Below are 17026 nucleotides of genomic sequence, written 5' to 3'. Positions count from 1 at the left end.
AAAGACATCCTTTTTACTTTGTGTGTGTGAAGAAGTGGGTTTTTAGTTACTCCAAAGTACTTACACATTTTTTTTTACTTTAAACAGGGAAATAACATTAACAGCTCCATGTGGAGTGCCATACTGTGAGGTAATTAAAAATCCTTTTAAAAAAATAAAACTTGTGCTTTGCAAGAATCTGTTTCTTGCCAGTAAGGACTAATGAGTGAGCACTGTATCAGTGTCAACAGCTTCACTAGAAGGCCTCTGCATGAAAATCAATGCCAACATGGTCAGTTCCCATAGCTTTCACAGATATTGATGTTTCCAGGGCAAAAAGTCAGAATCATCTATGGAAATATGTAAAGCATGGTTCTTTCTGAATGATCACAGTCCATTGTTCCAAGAGAGTGTGACATCCGATATACTGTTATGGAAGATATGCTGCTGTGAGCAGTGCTAAGCTGCAGCCTATTACTGACAGAACATGGTTGAAAGACAAATACAGGTTCTCACTGCCTCTCCAATGTCAATTTCTGTCAGAAAGCAGAAAGACAAAAAAAAACTTACATATTATTACATGCTCCTTAATTAATCATGTAAAAGGGCATTATAATGCCAAAAATATTTCTTTGCAATCTCTGAGTCTCCTACACAGATTCATTCTTTTTCAAAATGACTATGGGATATTTCTAGAAGCTGAGAGACTCCTACAATAAATAAGCTCTCAAGGCCATAATGAGAGGGTACTTGGTTTATAGTGCAAAACAGATAAATTACTCAGCAGGACCATAAGATCACAAGGAATAGAAGGTGAACTTGAAGTTGCTGATATTTATGGGGTCTGAATTGTTTGATTTTACCTGTTTTAAAAAAAATCTGTGGAAGTCTAACCTGGGGTATTATCATTATTTTTCAACAATAAAGCACCAGAAAATGGCATGTGTGAATCGACATATACGTTGAAAAACAGGATGGAGGCAATTGCTCTGAGAAAGACTGTGAACTCAGTGGGCAGAATGGCCTCTTACTATACTATTTAAAGTTTTAACGAAACTTTATGCCAGCAATAAACAACACCCGAGCAGAACTGGTTTCTTTCACTTTACAAGAAGAATTCCACATGCAGCTCATGCAGATATCCAGCCAACTGCATTTGATTGCCAGATCTGCTGGTCAGTGACATGGTGGTGAAAGGACCAAAGGGGTTAAAGACATGTGAAAATGGAAGCTGAGTCATACAAAGCCAAATTCACAGGAGTTGGATATGTGCAACAGACGCTTCAAAAATTTAAATTCAATTTGTGGAGAAATAATGCAAACTTACTTTTCACCACACCTTCAAGCATTTTTACATGGATAGAACTAAGAACTAATACATGAAAATCAAAATGTCAAACTCGGTTGTAACTGCAATTGATAAAATAATATTTTAGCACTTACATTCCTTATCTTATTAGAAGGCAAAATTTCGCAAGAAAAGTTGTTTGAAAAGAATGGCTGTTTCAGGGTTACCTAGGGTACACCTAAAACCTAGGTTGAGTGAACTTCCTTGGAGCGACGGAGGATGAGGGGTGCCCTGATAGAGGTGTATAAGATGATGAGAGGCATTGAGTGTGTGGATAGTCAGAGGCTTTTTCCCAGGACTGAAATGGCTGCCACAAGAGGGCACAGGTTTAAGGTGAGTGGCAGTAGGTACAGAGGAGATGTCAGGGGTAAGTTGTTTTTTTATTACGCAGTGTGGTGAGTGTGTGGAACTTTTTTTCTTAGTCCCAGTTTCCAGAATTTATGTTTTATTGACTTACAAATTTACTAATTCTTAGCTCGAGCCCACATAATATGTTTGAAGATATGGTTACAAGTAAGTTTGCAAAACTTCTCCATGAATGGAATTCAAACTTTGTGGGCATCCACAGAAATAATAGCCTCAGAGGAGAAAAATACAGAGTCTTGCATGTATTCTGTTTACCAGCAGTTCAGAAAGAAAAAGTAAACATACTGAGGTAGGAACAGAAACTCTTACAGATAAAAGACTTTATTAGATTTAGAAATGCTTCACTATTCATTGGTCTATAGGAAATCACAGGTTTAATTCATTCCCAAATCACCTTTTGTTCCATTTATCTATTGATGCAGTAATCTATTCAAACATTTAACTAGAGCTTCCTGCTATATATAAATCATTTGCTGTTTGTGTTATATAAAATGATAGAGAAAGTCAAGCCAAAGAGTTATGTAACTTTGAAGTTCTAAGACTGATACAATTCTCATGTTATCAATTTTCAACCTTCCGTATTGCTTTTGAATGCATATATTGCAAAATTATGACATTTCAATAAATTTCAAAGCAACTTAAGTAATGTTGTCAGATAAAAGGTTTTGGCAGTCTCTATGAGGGGGAGTACACACTTCTACTTCAGAATTTGCATAACTGTTTTGGGCAGTCATTTCCTAGCTCCTAACCCTTTATGAAATGAAAACTTTTCAAGGAGCAAAACAAGCAGACCTATTCACAAATCTGTTAAATTATACCTTTCTTTAGGAAAGTGAATTGAACATTTCTTGATCAATGTTTTTTAAAAACAGATACTGTATGACTACCCATTTTCATTCATGCATGCTGCTTTTTGAAAGGTGATCATTAAGTTTTAATGCAATAAAATGTTTCATAATGTAATTTTTTTTTAAAAAACAAGCTGGTTCAAAACTCAATCTTCTGTGCCACTTGAGCAGATTTCAACTGAACTGGAGATTAAGTCCAACCTCTCTCCTCCTTATCCCTTTATACACTTAAATAAACTAACATTTTGGATGAGTTCCATTCTTTGCAGCTTTATGTGAAGAATCTCCTTGATTTCCAAACCCTTTGCATACACAAATCTTTACTGGTGTCATCCCTGATTGTGCTCCTGCAGTACTGGAGCCTAAGACTTTTGCACAGTCCTCTAGTCATTTTATGTATTGCTCTGTATTGTTGCCACACAAAAAAAACCATACTTTATAACATATGTGCATGATGATAAACCTGATCCTGATATCGGTCTCTATTGTGGACTGAGAGTGGAAAGGGGGCGAGGAGAGGGAAATCATAGTTGGGAAAAGGTGAAGGGAGAGGGGAGGGAGAAGGAAGCACCAGAGAGACATTTCATAATGATCAATAAACCAATTGTTTGGAATCAAATGACCTTGCCTGTTGTCTCAGGGTTGGTGTGTGTGTACCCGTGCAACCCTCCTCCCCAACACTCCTCTGCCACCTATCCCACAGCCCTCCCGCAGCGCTTCACCCTCACCAATTCCCATACACTTTGCTCCTACCAGATTTACAAACTCTCTCTCTGCTCCATGTTGACAAATACAGTATTGTACAAAAGCCTTGGCACCCTGGCTATATATATGTCCCTAAGACCCATACTGTGTCTTAGTACTTGCACAATACTGTTTTTTTTGAAGGTTTTCCATCAGAGGAATAGATCTTATTTACTCTATCTAATCCTTTAATGATAGTAAACAACCTCGATTAGATCATCTACTGTACTCAAGTGAATAAAGGTTTACAATCCTTTCCACAGGAGTCCAGGACACTGTAGAGAATTACTTAGTTACCTACACTGGTTTTTAATCAGACAGAACTAATCATACTGGTCACACTTTGAAACAAAAATGACAAACACTTTGTGCTTTTGCAAACTAAAAAGCAGCTTATGCAAAGTATAACTTGAGAAATGAACAACTGGAGCACAGCACAGCAATTATTTTACTGATACACTACGTGTAAAAGGAAATTAAATTCCATGTAGAGGCGTCATTGTGTCACAACGGCAAAAATAAATCATATCATGGGACACAAACATCCATGGCAATTGGATGTCAAAGCTGATGGTAGCACATGACAATATCACATTGTTACATCACGTTGCAATACCAGATACCATTCTATAGTGATTTCCTTGGTGAGCAGCTGCTGGTAAGGTACTAACTAATCCCCAGAGTTAGCTGCGTGCTGGCCACTATGTTCCAGTGAATAAAGTTCTTCCTCACAGTGAACCCAATGGAGTTTTAACACTTTACTTTCACCAGGTCCCAAGCTTCTGGAGACCAGACTTCAGGCAATAAAAGATTAATATAAAATTATTACAAGCTTCTTGGTCTTACTACTTACTACTCAATTTGTGCCTTTTTGAAAACAGCCATGGTACTTGTTATAAGTTGGCGCAACATCCAAGAAGTAAAATGGAGGCAGAATATGATTCTATTGTTAAAATTTCTAGTGTTATACATTTAATGTACTATCTGAAGGAAAATATGTAAATAGAAGACTGGAAAACATTAATTCAGCATCTCTAATGAAATGTAGTAGTGGATACTCTGCTTGAAAAAGTTAATTTTAACAAGATATCTGCATCACTCCCGAGGAGGGACCCCTGTTAAGCAATACACATCAACCATGTCATAATGGTTCAGAAAATTTAGCAAAAATGTTACAGGACATAAGCTGCCCATTGTAATGTTATGGATTAGCTCAAGACAGCAGTGCAGGCAGTGTGGTTGTGCTATATCATTACATCGAGGAGACCTAGTGCTCCTGTGCTTAAGTGAGGAACTGCTGGCGCGACATAAGTGCCACCTTTTGGAAGAGATACTTGGCCATAGGAAGAGATACTGTGGAAGTTAATGACTACACGGCAATATTTTAAAGAGCAAGGGAACTACTCCCATGTCTACGCCAAAATTTATTCCTCATTCTATTTCTAAGACCAGACTATTTATAGGGTTGCAGTAAGGCAATCACTTTCCAAATGACATTGCCACAGGGTCATGCAACACAGGAATAGGTCTTTTCGGTCCACTTCTACACACTAATCATCAAGTACCTTACATTAATTCCATTTTTCCTGTTGTCTCTCCATTAATTTCCCCATCCCACTAGGCTCCTACTTCTACTGTAATGGCAATTTGCAGGAGCTAATTGACATACACCTGGCACTACTTCAGCACCTGGGAGGAAAGCAAAGCAGATGGAGGGAAACCACACAGTTGCAGAGAGAATATGCAAACTCCAGATACACAGGACCTAAAGTCAGAGGTGAACCTGATCAGTGGAGCTGTGAGGCAAGAGAACTAACCATTCCATCACCGGGCCACCTTTTGCATTGCTCTATGCACATTGATTCTGGGTTCCAGGGTCCAAATTGTCATACACTTTCCTTTTATTTTAAAAATACAGCCAGCCCTCCTTATCTACGAGAGATTGGTTCTGGAACCCCTCGCGGATACCAAAAAATGTGGATGCTCAAGTCCCTTATTCAACCTGTTTCAATGCGGTGGACATTAGGACCAGGTGGCGGAGCTCTGAATCCGCAGTGTTTCTGTTCACGAAAGTAATCACAATCACAATTGAAAATAAAGTGGAAATAATAAAGCGATCGGAAAGAGGTGAAATGCCATTGGTCATTGGAAAAGTGTTAGGCTACAGTCGGTCAACGATCGGAACAATTTTAAAGGATAAAGTGAGAAAGGCCCTGCCCTGATGAAAGCTACAATTATTACTAAGCAACACAGTAGTTTAATATATGGGTTTTGGGGTTTTGGGTTTTTGATCCTCCACATCAACCAGGCATGGATGGAGAGCACGCTCGGGAGTGATCTGTCACTGGATTGAACTCAGGAACTTCCATTCCCGAGCCCGGTGCTGAAACATACGTTCTTAGTGTTTTATATGCATAGAAAGGTAAAATATATACTATATACTAAGACAAACGTTTGACTAACTGACACTAAATAACACCGGATGTACCTGTTCTGACTTACTTAGTAAAAAAATTTCCGATTTTTTTCTATTCTGATCCACGATAACCTACGCACATCCTCCCGTATACTTTAAATCATCTCTAGATTACTTATAATACCTAATACAATGTAAATGCTATGTAAAATAGTTGTTATACTGCATTGTTTAGGGAATAATGACAAGAAAAAAAGTCTGTACATGCTCGAACAACAAGTGCTGGAAGAGCACTTCCAGGTTTTCTCGGTTCGCGGTTGGTTGAACTTGCGCATGCAGAACTCGCGGATAAGGAGGGCCAACTGTAGTTTATTCATCCATGTATTTCACTTAATAATCTATTCAAAATAATGCAATTGACCACAAGATGGCAGAGTGTAATTGTGTATAACAGTAAACTACAGGGTTAATTTCATGGATAATTGACCTCACAATCCCACAGTGACTTCAAATTTATTAACTTCACAAGGAGAATTCTTTATATTTGTGGTACACCTGTATTTATTTTCAAATTAAGTTGTTTCATCAAGCCAGTGACAAGTAAGAAAATACTGTTAATTAAAAGGGCATTATTTCAGAAGGTTTTTATCCTCAATGAAGTAATCACAGTTATGTTCTTAATAACATTGCTGAACTTAAAGAAAAACATTGTTTAATGTGGCATTTCATAACTAGACGAAGATGATTTCTATTTCCTCTCTATGCAATTATTTGGCTTATGAAAACTATTCACTACCATGAATGATTTGCTGACCACCATTTTTCTAGCATTTTGGCACAGGTAAGGAATTTACCATCACAACCGCAAATAATCTTCCCACTGCCAAAATGCATTGGTCCAATTAATGTAAATTATACCAGCCACAAGCTACATTCAAACACAGTTTGAGTCATCAGGTGTGAAAGAAAATCATGTTTTTCATCTGAGGAACTTGAGCTAGCAGATAAGGTTTTGACAACGGATTCTAATTCAAGATTATGCATGCTTAATAGTCAAACAAAATAAAGCAACTGCGCAAAATTAAAGACAGGTAGAATCAGGGAGGATTTGCTGGGAATATTGGGGAGAAAATACTGGGAAATTTTGAAGGATGGTACTTCCTGTAACAGTTCATAAAATTCCATCTTCCCCATACAATACTGGAGCTATACTACACTGGCATCATAGAGAACATCCTCACATCAGCCATTACTGTCTGGTCTAGTGCAGCATCCCCTCAAAATACACAAGAACTACAGCTACCTGTCACGTCAGCAGTAAAAGTAATTGGCTGCGGTCGACCATCATTATAAGACTTGTATGTGTCCAGGACAAGAAGCAGCCAGGAAAATTATTGCTGACATTCCCCACCCTGCAAAAGCTCCCTTCTAGTAAGCACTATAGGGCTATTAAAGCAAACAAAAACTTCACGCCATCTTAGAAGTTTCTTTCCCCAGGCAGTTAATCTGATCAACCATTATAGTTTGCTTCCCCGCCCCCTCTAGCTATTATGTCTCCCATCACTGCACATACTTTAAAGCATTTTTAATAATTTTATTTATATTGCAAATAAATGCTGATATTTATGTATTTATGCACATTTTATTCCCTATCCGACCACTGAACTCTAACTTACTTTGTATAAATTTTGTTTTTTGTCGCATGTTGCACCCTGAGCAACACACCCAATAAATTCCAAATACATGTAAATGTGCATGGTAAATAAAGTTGGCCCTTGATCAGATGGTCAGCACAGACTCGGTGGGCTGAGGGGCCTGTTCCTGCGTTGTACTGTTCTGTTTTAAGAGTCACACAGCAGCACAAGACCATGTTATTGCAGGTGTGGTAAATTTAAACCAAGTGCAGAAAATATCAAGAGAGCTTTGGCTTCAATGAAAAAGCAGTAGAGTTAACAGAGATGTTTTCTAACTTGCTGAATATTTCCATCTTCTGTATTTTCTTTAAAAAGCTATGGGATGAGAGGATACACTAACTGAATAAATAATTTATAAATGGTTCTAGAAAACTAAAAATGATTGGACTGGAAGGACCATCATCACCGAGAGCATCAGAAAGCGCGACACAGCAGCGTTGTGGTGAGCACAATGCTTACGTTACCACTGACCAGGGCTCATTTCCTGCTGCTGACTGTAAGGAGTTGTACGTTCTTCCTATGACCGTGTGGGTTTCCTTCAGGTGCTCCAGCTCCCCCCCACAGTCCAAAGACATTCTGTTTGGTAGGTTAATTGGTCACTGTAAATTGCTAAATCGGGGGTTACTGAGCAGTGTGACTCAAAGGGCCAGAAGGGCCTATTTCACGCTGTGTCTCAATAAATAAATAATTGTTCAGAGTCTGGTCTTCATGACTTAGCTGTGTCAGCTTTTCTGTACCTTGAAAACAAGCTAAACTTGTGGCCTTAAACAGGCTTTAGGGGTGGCCCAACTTGGAAGCCTTCGCTCTGGAGTACAGCGCTGATGCCATTGCACCACCAGCCGGCTATTTAAATTTTTTTTAAAAATCGGAACATTACCGAGAAATGGCACAGAGAATACACTCCATTGTTAACTATCAAGATTCATTCAAATAAACCTTATGCATGGTCTATGTTTGAAGTGTCACAAAACACATGGCAACTGTCACCAAGGATGACACAAGTAGTCCTTTAACAATGTTGGCTGTATGAACAAAACCAACAACTTTATGGCAGATAATTAAAATGTTCTGCAAGGCTGATTATGTTAAGAGATAGCAGGAGAAATTCCTTTTAATTTCTCAATGTGAAAAGTGGCTGTAAAACAACAAGAAAATTTAACAAATCTCTCCACATATCTGGAGTGCAAAAAATAAATGGACTTTACTGACATGTTTCTTGGCTATTGATTTCAATTTCTGGTCAATGAGGCCCAAAGCACACTGCAACACAAAACACTACAATTAACCATCTAAGGAAAAATGTCACTTTTATAAAGCTATAAAACAAAGAATGGGGTTTTGACAAATAACTTGTAATCACAAGGAACTTATCACCACTAAAAATAGAATATTCATGCATGTCATTGTGTATTTCATTCAAAAGAACATTTAACTCTAAAAGTGACCGAAGATACATTTAATGTTTTCAGACAACAAACTACCACCAGGGGTTCTCCTGGGTATTTCAATATGTTATGCCGTGTAATGAAGAGAACTATTCTATGACTTCCGCTCTGTGACTGCTATTGGTGTTCCTTCCCTTAATTAATTCTGGTAGTTCAAAACCATCATTTAATGCTTCATCATTGTATAACTGAGTCACGTAACTGTTGTGTACCGGTAGTTTCTTTTATAATTTGCAATGCTGCAAAAGGGTTCACAGACTGGATAAAAAATGTACATGATCCAATAGTCAATGCATAAATAGAAAAAGACATTCACCCAAGGACAGAAAACTCCATGGTTCAAATGGGGCACTGCAAAACTCAACCCTACTTAGAGACGTTGGCAGGGAAATGTACTTGGAAGTGAACTTGAAATTTTAAAGATGAAAGTCTTCCTTTAATGTTTGTAAATAGAGATATTTACCATCTGTTTATATTGCCTGATAAAATTTTCTGCTACTCTGAAAAATAATACTCTGTTCACCTTCCACACACCTGCAATTCTAAACTATTTTCCAGGTTTATATGCTCTGTGAGCTGCCGGAATAGGTGTTATTGGCAATACATAGTCAGTACTTGTTAAATCTTCAATTATTGATCCATTATTACAGATTGTATAACTCAAACATAATATTGCTTGTGTGTATGTGGGAGTGGTGATTTTTTTAGTTGCTCTTTCAATGGGAAATGTATTTGTTTCTTCAAATATGTTTAGTGCAAATATTGATAATGTTAACTGAGGAGGGATTTCTTGTCACAAGATCTCTTACATTCAGTTGGACAAACAAAAGGGGGCCTCAGTTTGACCCCTCATCTGAAATACAGTACCTTCGGTAAAACAATATGGCTTCAGGACTGCACTGACATATCAGAAGAAATTATGTATACAAATGCTCCAGTGGGTTTGGCACATGATTCTCCAATGCAGGCAAGGGAGTGGTATAAATGAGTCAATCTGACATTTCAAGCAAAGAAAGTAAGAGCAGCACTAGCTCAGGATAACTACATAGAATACCTGAAATACATAATGCTACCAATTCTGGAAGTAGTCTGCAGGTTAGGTAACACCTATGGAGAGAGAAACAGTTCGTGTTTCAGTTCTGAAGAAAAATCTAATGTAACTGGTAAGTTAACTCCGTTTTGTTGTCAGTAGATGTCCCTTGACCTGCTAAGAAGTTGCAAAATTCTGTTAAAATTTAGATTTCTAGAACTAGCCTTTGTAAGTCTCTTTCTGTGCTTCGTCATATCATCACTACTATTTTACTATGTTAAGTCTCCCACTTTCAGATTTTAATTATTGTTGGTAATTTAAAACTTCTGATTTCTATAGCATCTTTAATATCCCAAAACAGTTTATAAATCATACAAGCAACACACACAAAATGCTGGTGGAACACAGCAGGCCAGGCAGCATCTATAGGAAGAAGGACTGTCGATATTTCGGGCCGAGACCCTTCGTCAGGACTGTACATTTCAACTGCAGACATTGTTGCAAAGAATGCTTGTTTACCCTCTCACGCCAGTCTTCTTTCCTTCACAGTTTTGCTTCATGCATATAAATATTTCAGCTACCATTTTCTGGTTGAAATACAGAAAACAACTCCTCAATCAAGCTGACTAAGGGTGCATAGTTACTTGCCCTGTTCATTTAAGAGTACAATTTGCTGGACAGTGGACATCGTCTCTTTCGGTTCTCTGATTTATACAATGTTGCACTGTAACACCCTATGGAAAGTCCACAGACAGCTGTAACAGTATTTCATGTTTGCCCCCCATCTTCTCGATATTGCTTAAAGCATTTTGGAGGATTTTTCTGAAGTTGGTTGTAACTACAAATACTCCACATTGATATTATTTGTTAAAACGTGTCTTGAACATTAATGTATTGAAATAATAATATGAAATGGAAGTCACTGTGGATGCTCTGCAATTAATGAAAACTAATCCAAATAATAAAATTAACAAAGCCATTCAAAATTAAACAAAATAAATGTCAAATATATATTTGTAAAATTGGGACAGATAAAGCAAATAAAATGGATATTCCACAAAAATTAGTCCAATTCCTTTCCTTACCTGTTTACGTTTAGTGGCTGGAAGCCTGTTCTTCAAAATATCAGAGTTCGATCGCCTTTGTAGGTTTGGAGATGTAGTCTTGTTGTAATCCAAGTCATCATCTTCATTTGCTTCCTGTGTAAAACAGTAAATCCAATGGCTTCAGTTCAGCTCAATTTGATGATAGAAATATCATAAGGGAAAAACTATTTTCTTCACCACCCAACACCAAATTTCTCTCAGCCATTAACAAGGAAGGCACTTTTCCCCAAATATGAATTTGCAATGAGTCTAGGAACACAGTATCAGTCTGTATTCTGTTTAATCTACACTTTATTACTAACAAAAGACGATTTTACATTTTAACTCTGCTGGTAGTCTGTTTGACATAAATCTACGCAAACTTTACATGTGAGTTGGCTATGATTTCAGTGCCAATTAGACATTTAAAGCATCAACTGCAATATCAAAACAATCATCTTCATTAAAATGCACGATATGTTCTAAGCAATATTTGGGACATCAATATTTCTGTAATAAAATATGCAAACAAAAAAAGGATCATTCAGCCACTGCATGAGACAATAGCAGATCATGATAGCCTGAGGGTCAGTTATGAAAAATGCATGTTATTGAACAAAGAACTAAGCAAATTTCACAAATCATTAACAGACAATGTCTCTTGCAACTTTCTTGCTTTAGATATTTCAAAGAATACAACGTAAATGAAGTCAGATATGTTATGTACCTTCTGCTTTAACATGCTCTTCACTTCTTTGATCCCCATCTTAGCCTGATTCTTGGCCTTGAAGAAAAGAAAATGTTTTATACAGCAAATCATAAACATGAGAAAGTCTGTAGATGCTGAAAATCCAAAGCAACACACACAAAATGCTGGAGGAACTCTGCAGGTCAGGCAGCATCCATGGAAATGAATAAACTGTCGACATTTTGGGTCAAGAACATTCTTCGGGACTGGAAAGGAAAGGGGATCACGCCAGAGTAAGGTGGTGTTGGGGGGGGGGGGGGATGGAGAGGGAAGCATTCCTTTTAAATATAATAAAACTTTCTTCTTATGTATAGTTCATAACAATTTTCTTTTAGAGATGCCATCAGATAGTAAAACCAATTATTTTCACTGAGGATGGCTTTCTTTAATCTCTTAAATGCATTTATTTATTCACAGGATGTGGACATAGCTGCCAATGCCAGAATTTGTGACCCCTATCTAAATATCCCAAATAGCAGTCAATCCCGAAGGTGGCTCTATATTAACATAAAGGCCCAACCAGATAGTAAAGATTTCCTTGTCTGAAACAAAGTTAGATTGTTATGACAATCCTGCAATTGCATGGTCACCAATACCACCTTTACTAGTATTAGTTCTTTTGTTGATTACTTGAATTGAAATTCTTTGCTGCCACTGTGAAATTTGAACCAATGGTAAAGAAGTAATCTGATTGCACATCCTCTACCACACTTCAGTTTATCAGGGCTTTCAGATGAAATATTACCACAAGCTACAGTTGCAAAAAAAAAGTTTGCGAACCCTTTGCAATTACCTGTTTTTCTGCATTAATTATAAAATGTGATCTGATCCTTTATCTAATTCACAGTAACAGACAAACACAATCTGCTAAACTAATAACAAACACTTGTACTTCTCCTCATCAATACTGAGTACACCATTTAAACAATCACAGACTAGGTTCAAAATAAGTATGTGAATTTCTGGGGGTAATGCCTTCCACAACAGCTATTTGGAGTCAGGTGTTCCAATCAATGAGATCAGATTAGATCTGTGGGTTTTAGGGGTGCCCTGCCCTATAAAAACACACACACACACAAGGTCAAATTACTGGCAGAGCCTGCTCTCCTCAAAGATCTGTTTATGTGCACTATGCCCTGATCAAAACAACTTTCAGAGGACTTTAAAACAATTGTAGAGATACATGAAGCTGGAAAAGGCTACAAAAGCATTTCTAAAGACCTGAGTATTCATCAGTCGATGGTAGGAGAAATTGTCAGCCAATGGAGGAAACTCAGTACCATTGCTACTCTCCCTAGGAGTGGGCATCCTGCGAAGATCACACCAAGAGCAGAATATGCAATGGTTCTGCAGAATCTCTGGAACTTGCTAAAGTCTGCTTATGTGTCCATTATAAGAAAAACACTGAACAAGAATGGCGTTCATTGAAGGACACCACAGAGGAAACCACTGCTCTCCAAAACAAAATTCCTGCTCTTCAAGTTTGCAAAGCACCACCTGGATGTTCCACGACACTCTTGGGACAATGTGGTGTAGACAGATGAGAGAAAAGTTGAACTTTTTGGCAGAAATGCACACCGCTATGTTTGGAAGAAAAAGGGCACTGCATACCAACATCAAAACTTCATCAGAACCCTTAAGTATAGTGGAAAGAGCATCATGGTTTGGGGCTGCTTTGTTGCCTCAGGGCCTAGAATTTCTCTGTTTAGAGATAACACACAGTAACAGGCCCTTTGGCCCAACAGTCCAAGATACCCAATTACACCCATGTGACTAATTAACCTACTAACCTGAATGTCTTTGGAAAGTGGGAGTAAACCTACACAGCCACAGGGAGAACATACAAACTCCTGACACAAAGTGGCAGGATTGAAGGTCACTGGCACTGTAATACTGTTATGCTAACCGCTCCTCAATTGTGCCCCCGGTAATTTGAAACTTTCGACCCTCTTGACCTCAGTTCCTGGTGTAAACAGTTGCACGTGGAGATTGAAAGAATTCATCTCACTAGAGTGCTGCATATGAACCCTCAGCATGTGGTTTAAATAAGACCATGAAACCTAAGAGCAGAATTAGGCCATTTGGCCTATCGAGTCTGCTCCGCCATTCAATCATGGATGATTTATTTTCACTCTCAAGCCCATTCTCCTGTCTTGTCCCTGTAACCTTTAATGCCCTTACCTATCAACCTCTGCTTTAAATATAACACAACAGCAGTCTGTGGCAATGAATTCCACAGATTCACCACACTCTGGCTAAAGAAATTCCTGCTCAACTTTGTTCTAAAGTGTCCTGGCCTTTCCCACTACAAGAAATATCCTCTCCACATCCACTCAATCTAGGCTTTTCAAAATTCGATGTGTTTCAATTGAGTTTCTGCACACCCCCCATTCTTCTAAACTCCAGTGAGTACAAGCCCAGAGCCATCAAGTGCTCCTTTTATGTTCATTATCAAGATTATTCTCAGGAACCTCTCCTGAACCTTCTCCAACGCCAACACATCCTCTCTTAGACGTGGGGTCCACCCATTTACGCACGCCATTCCTGACTTGACAGTTCGTAATCGTTGAGGGAACAATGAATACAAAATTGTATCAAGACTTTTAAAGAAGAATATCAGGGTGGTAGTCCGTCATCTGAAGCTTAATAGAAGATGGATGATGCAACCACACAATGATCCAAAACACATGAGTAAAGCCACAACAGATCGGTTTAAAAAGAAGATTTGTGTTTTGGAATGGCCAAGTCAGAATTCAGACCTTAACCCAATTGAGATGCTGTGGCATGACCTGAAGAGGGCTGTTCATGCACGGAGTCCCAGAAATATTGATGAACTGAAACAGTTTTGTATGGAGGAATGGTCTAAAATTCCTCCTCATCATTCTGAAAGTCTAATCAGCAGCTGCAAGGAATGTTTGGTGGAGGTTATTGCTGCTAAAGGAGGTACTACCAGTTATTAAATACAAAGGTTCACATACTTTTTGCAACCTAGTCTGTGAATGCTTAAACAATGTGTTCAATACAGACATGAAAATTACAATTGTTTGTGTATTATTAGTTTAGGCAGATTATGTTTGTCTATTATTGTGACTTAGATGATTAAACCACATTTTATGAAAAATTAATGCAGAAAACCAGGTAATTGAAAAGGGTTCACAAACTTTTTCTTGCAAATGAAAGTTGCTTATGTTCTGAAACTGATCACACCGTGTTTTGAATTGCTGACTAAATATAAAAATATTATTTCATTTCTAGTTGGTATTTGTTTTGCTGAAGTGCAATGTTAAAGTTCAATACCACTTTTGTGAGGATAGAGACTGTGCAACTGATATTGAAGACAGTTAACAAAGCACAGGAAGAACTCAGCAGGCCAAGCAGCATCTGTGGATGAAAAGGTGTAAGTTGCCTTTTGCCTCCACAGATGCTGCTTGACCCACTGAGCTCTTCCAGCATTCTATTGTTGGTTTGGGAATTCAGTATCTGCATTTCCCTTTGTCTTCCTACTTGTTCAGATTATTTTTGAGGATTGCAGATGGAAAAAGAGGGAAATGCATTAAAAATATCAAACAATAATTTACTGTTCAATGCTAACTAAACTGTAAAGGGAAGAGACCCCACGTTTGTAATATTTTCATACCAGAGGTTGTTAGCAATTATAATGAATAATGTAATAAAAATTTTCCTTGCTCCTCAATTCATTAGTCCAATTCTTTTTGTCATACCTATTGAGCAACCAGTGACTTAGTCATAACTCAATAGTGATTAAATTGATTTTAAAGTGCAATCTATTGGTGAGAAACCTCCTCAGCCCAGCCTCTAGAGCAGAGGTTCCCAATCTAGGGTCCATGAAATAACAATGTTTGGGAACCCTTGCTCAAGAGGATGTGTATCACTTGAATCACAACATCTATATTTCCATGTTTAAATACACAAATGTAAACATGGAACACTGCTGTTTGATTTAATCTTTCAAAAAGGGAGGCAATGTTGGTCCTGTCAATACTTTCAATGCAAAATCAGGCCCAAGAATTTTTGGTGCTTTTAAGCTATTAAGTCACAAATAGGGCAATCATGAACTCAATGAAATTTTAACCATGAGTTCTTTTCCAATGTATTGATACAAATTTTTCCCAGTGCTATTTCCTGGGAATTAGATAAAGCAGCATGAAAGTCACCTTTGTCTTTGGTTCAGCCAGAACTCAAGCATTGTGCTGTTTCTGGATACTGCACTTTAGGAAAGACCTGAGGATTTCAGCCAGTGTGCAAAAGGGACATTTCAAATTATTCTAGAGACGAGGAATACCCATCATCCCATTTTCTATGAAGGTGCACTGGAAAATTTGGGGCTCGAGAAAATTGCAAGAGAATTGTAGGGAGAAGTTTAAAATCTAGAAGCAGATAGGGAGAAACAGTTTCCAGTGGCGGTAAAGTCAAGAACCAAGGGACATCGAAGAAAGATCATTGGCAAAAGAACCAGAAATAAAACAAGAAAAATATGTTTACATAGTGAGGTGCTAGAGCTTAGATTGCAATGTTTAAAGTGGTTGTGAAGGCAAATTCAATTGTTGCATTCAAAGGACAGCTGGATAGCATTTTGAAAGCACAAAATTGGCAGGGCCATGGGTGGTATGTGAGGGAGTAGGGCTGATTGGGTTGCCCATGCATAGAGTAGGGCCAAATAACCACTCAGCAAAATTTGAGGCACCTGCACTGGAACAGACTTCCACCCTAAATGGAGGTTTTGCAGCTGGACGGCTGGTTTAAAATATCAAGCTGAAAATAGCTCGGTGATTGGTTAACTCCCTTGGCAAATTAATCATCATGGTGAGCCCTCTGGGATGCTTGCTGATTTTTCTTTTCAGCTCTCTCAGGGGATATGATTGTGGGTGGCGTTGTATCACTTTTTTGAATCACTGCAGTCCTGTGGTGGAAATATTTCCAAAGTGTTGTGAGGCAGGGAATGACAATTTTTACTTCATGTAAAGGCCTTAATGGATGTTACAAAAGGCATTAATAGATGTTACTGATTTGTGTATGCCAGCGATGCTACAAAATGGTTCAATACACTTTTAAGTCATTTTAGATATTTCGAATCATATTGGTAAAAGTTAGTAGACTAGATATACAATATTAAGTAACTGTTTGTGGCAAACCCAGTTTCTACTGGAGGTCAGTCATCTCAGCCCCATGACATCACAGCAGGAGTTCACAGGCCCATCCATCTTTAGCTGCTTCTTCAAATCCTTAGTATATGATCACAAGTACGAATGCTTGCTGAAGATTATGCAAATGACTTCATGATAGAAGGAAGGTCATTTTCAAA

The 17026-nt window shown here is 38.1% G+C and overlaps 1 protein-coding gene across 2 annotated transcripts in view; it reads right to left on the bottom strand.

The window, feature by feature from the left end:
- Window positions 1-17026, bottom strand: part of dennd1b (DENN/MADD domain containing 1B) — a 328593-nt gene that overhangs the window by 30815 nt on the left and 280752 nt on the right. For both annotated transcript variants that reach the window (XM_073063504.1, XM_073063505.1), the window contains 2 exons: window positions 11683-11739; window positions 10956-11069 (listed from right to left, as the gene is read on the bottom strand). In XM_073063504.1, the coding sequence (XP_072919605.1) occupies window positions 10956-11069; window positions 11683-11739 (171 nt within the window). The remainder of the gene's footprint in view (window positions 1-10955; window positions 11070-11682; window positions 11740-17026) is intronic.

The sequence above is a fragment of the Hemitrygon akajei genome, chromosome 12, assembly GCF_048418815.1.
Source record: "Hemitrygon akajei chromosome 12, sHemAka1.3, whole genome shotgun sequence".
Classification (NCBI taxonomy): Eukaryota; Metazoa; Chordata; class Chondrichthyes; order Myliobatiformes; family Dasyatidae; genus Hemitrygon; species Hemitrygon akajei.
This window is presented reverse-complemented; position numbering and strand designations above follow the sequence as displayed.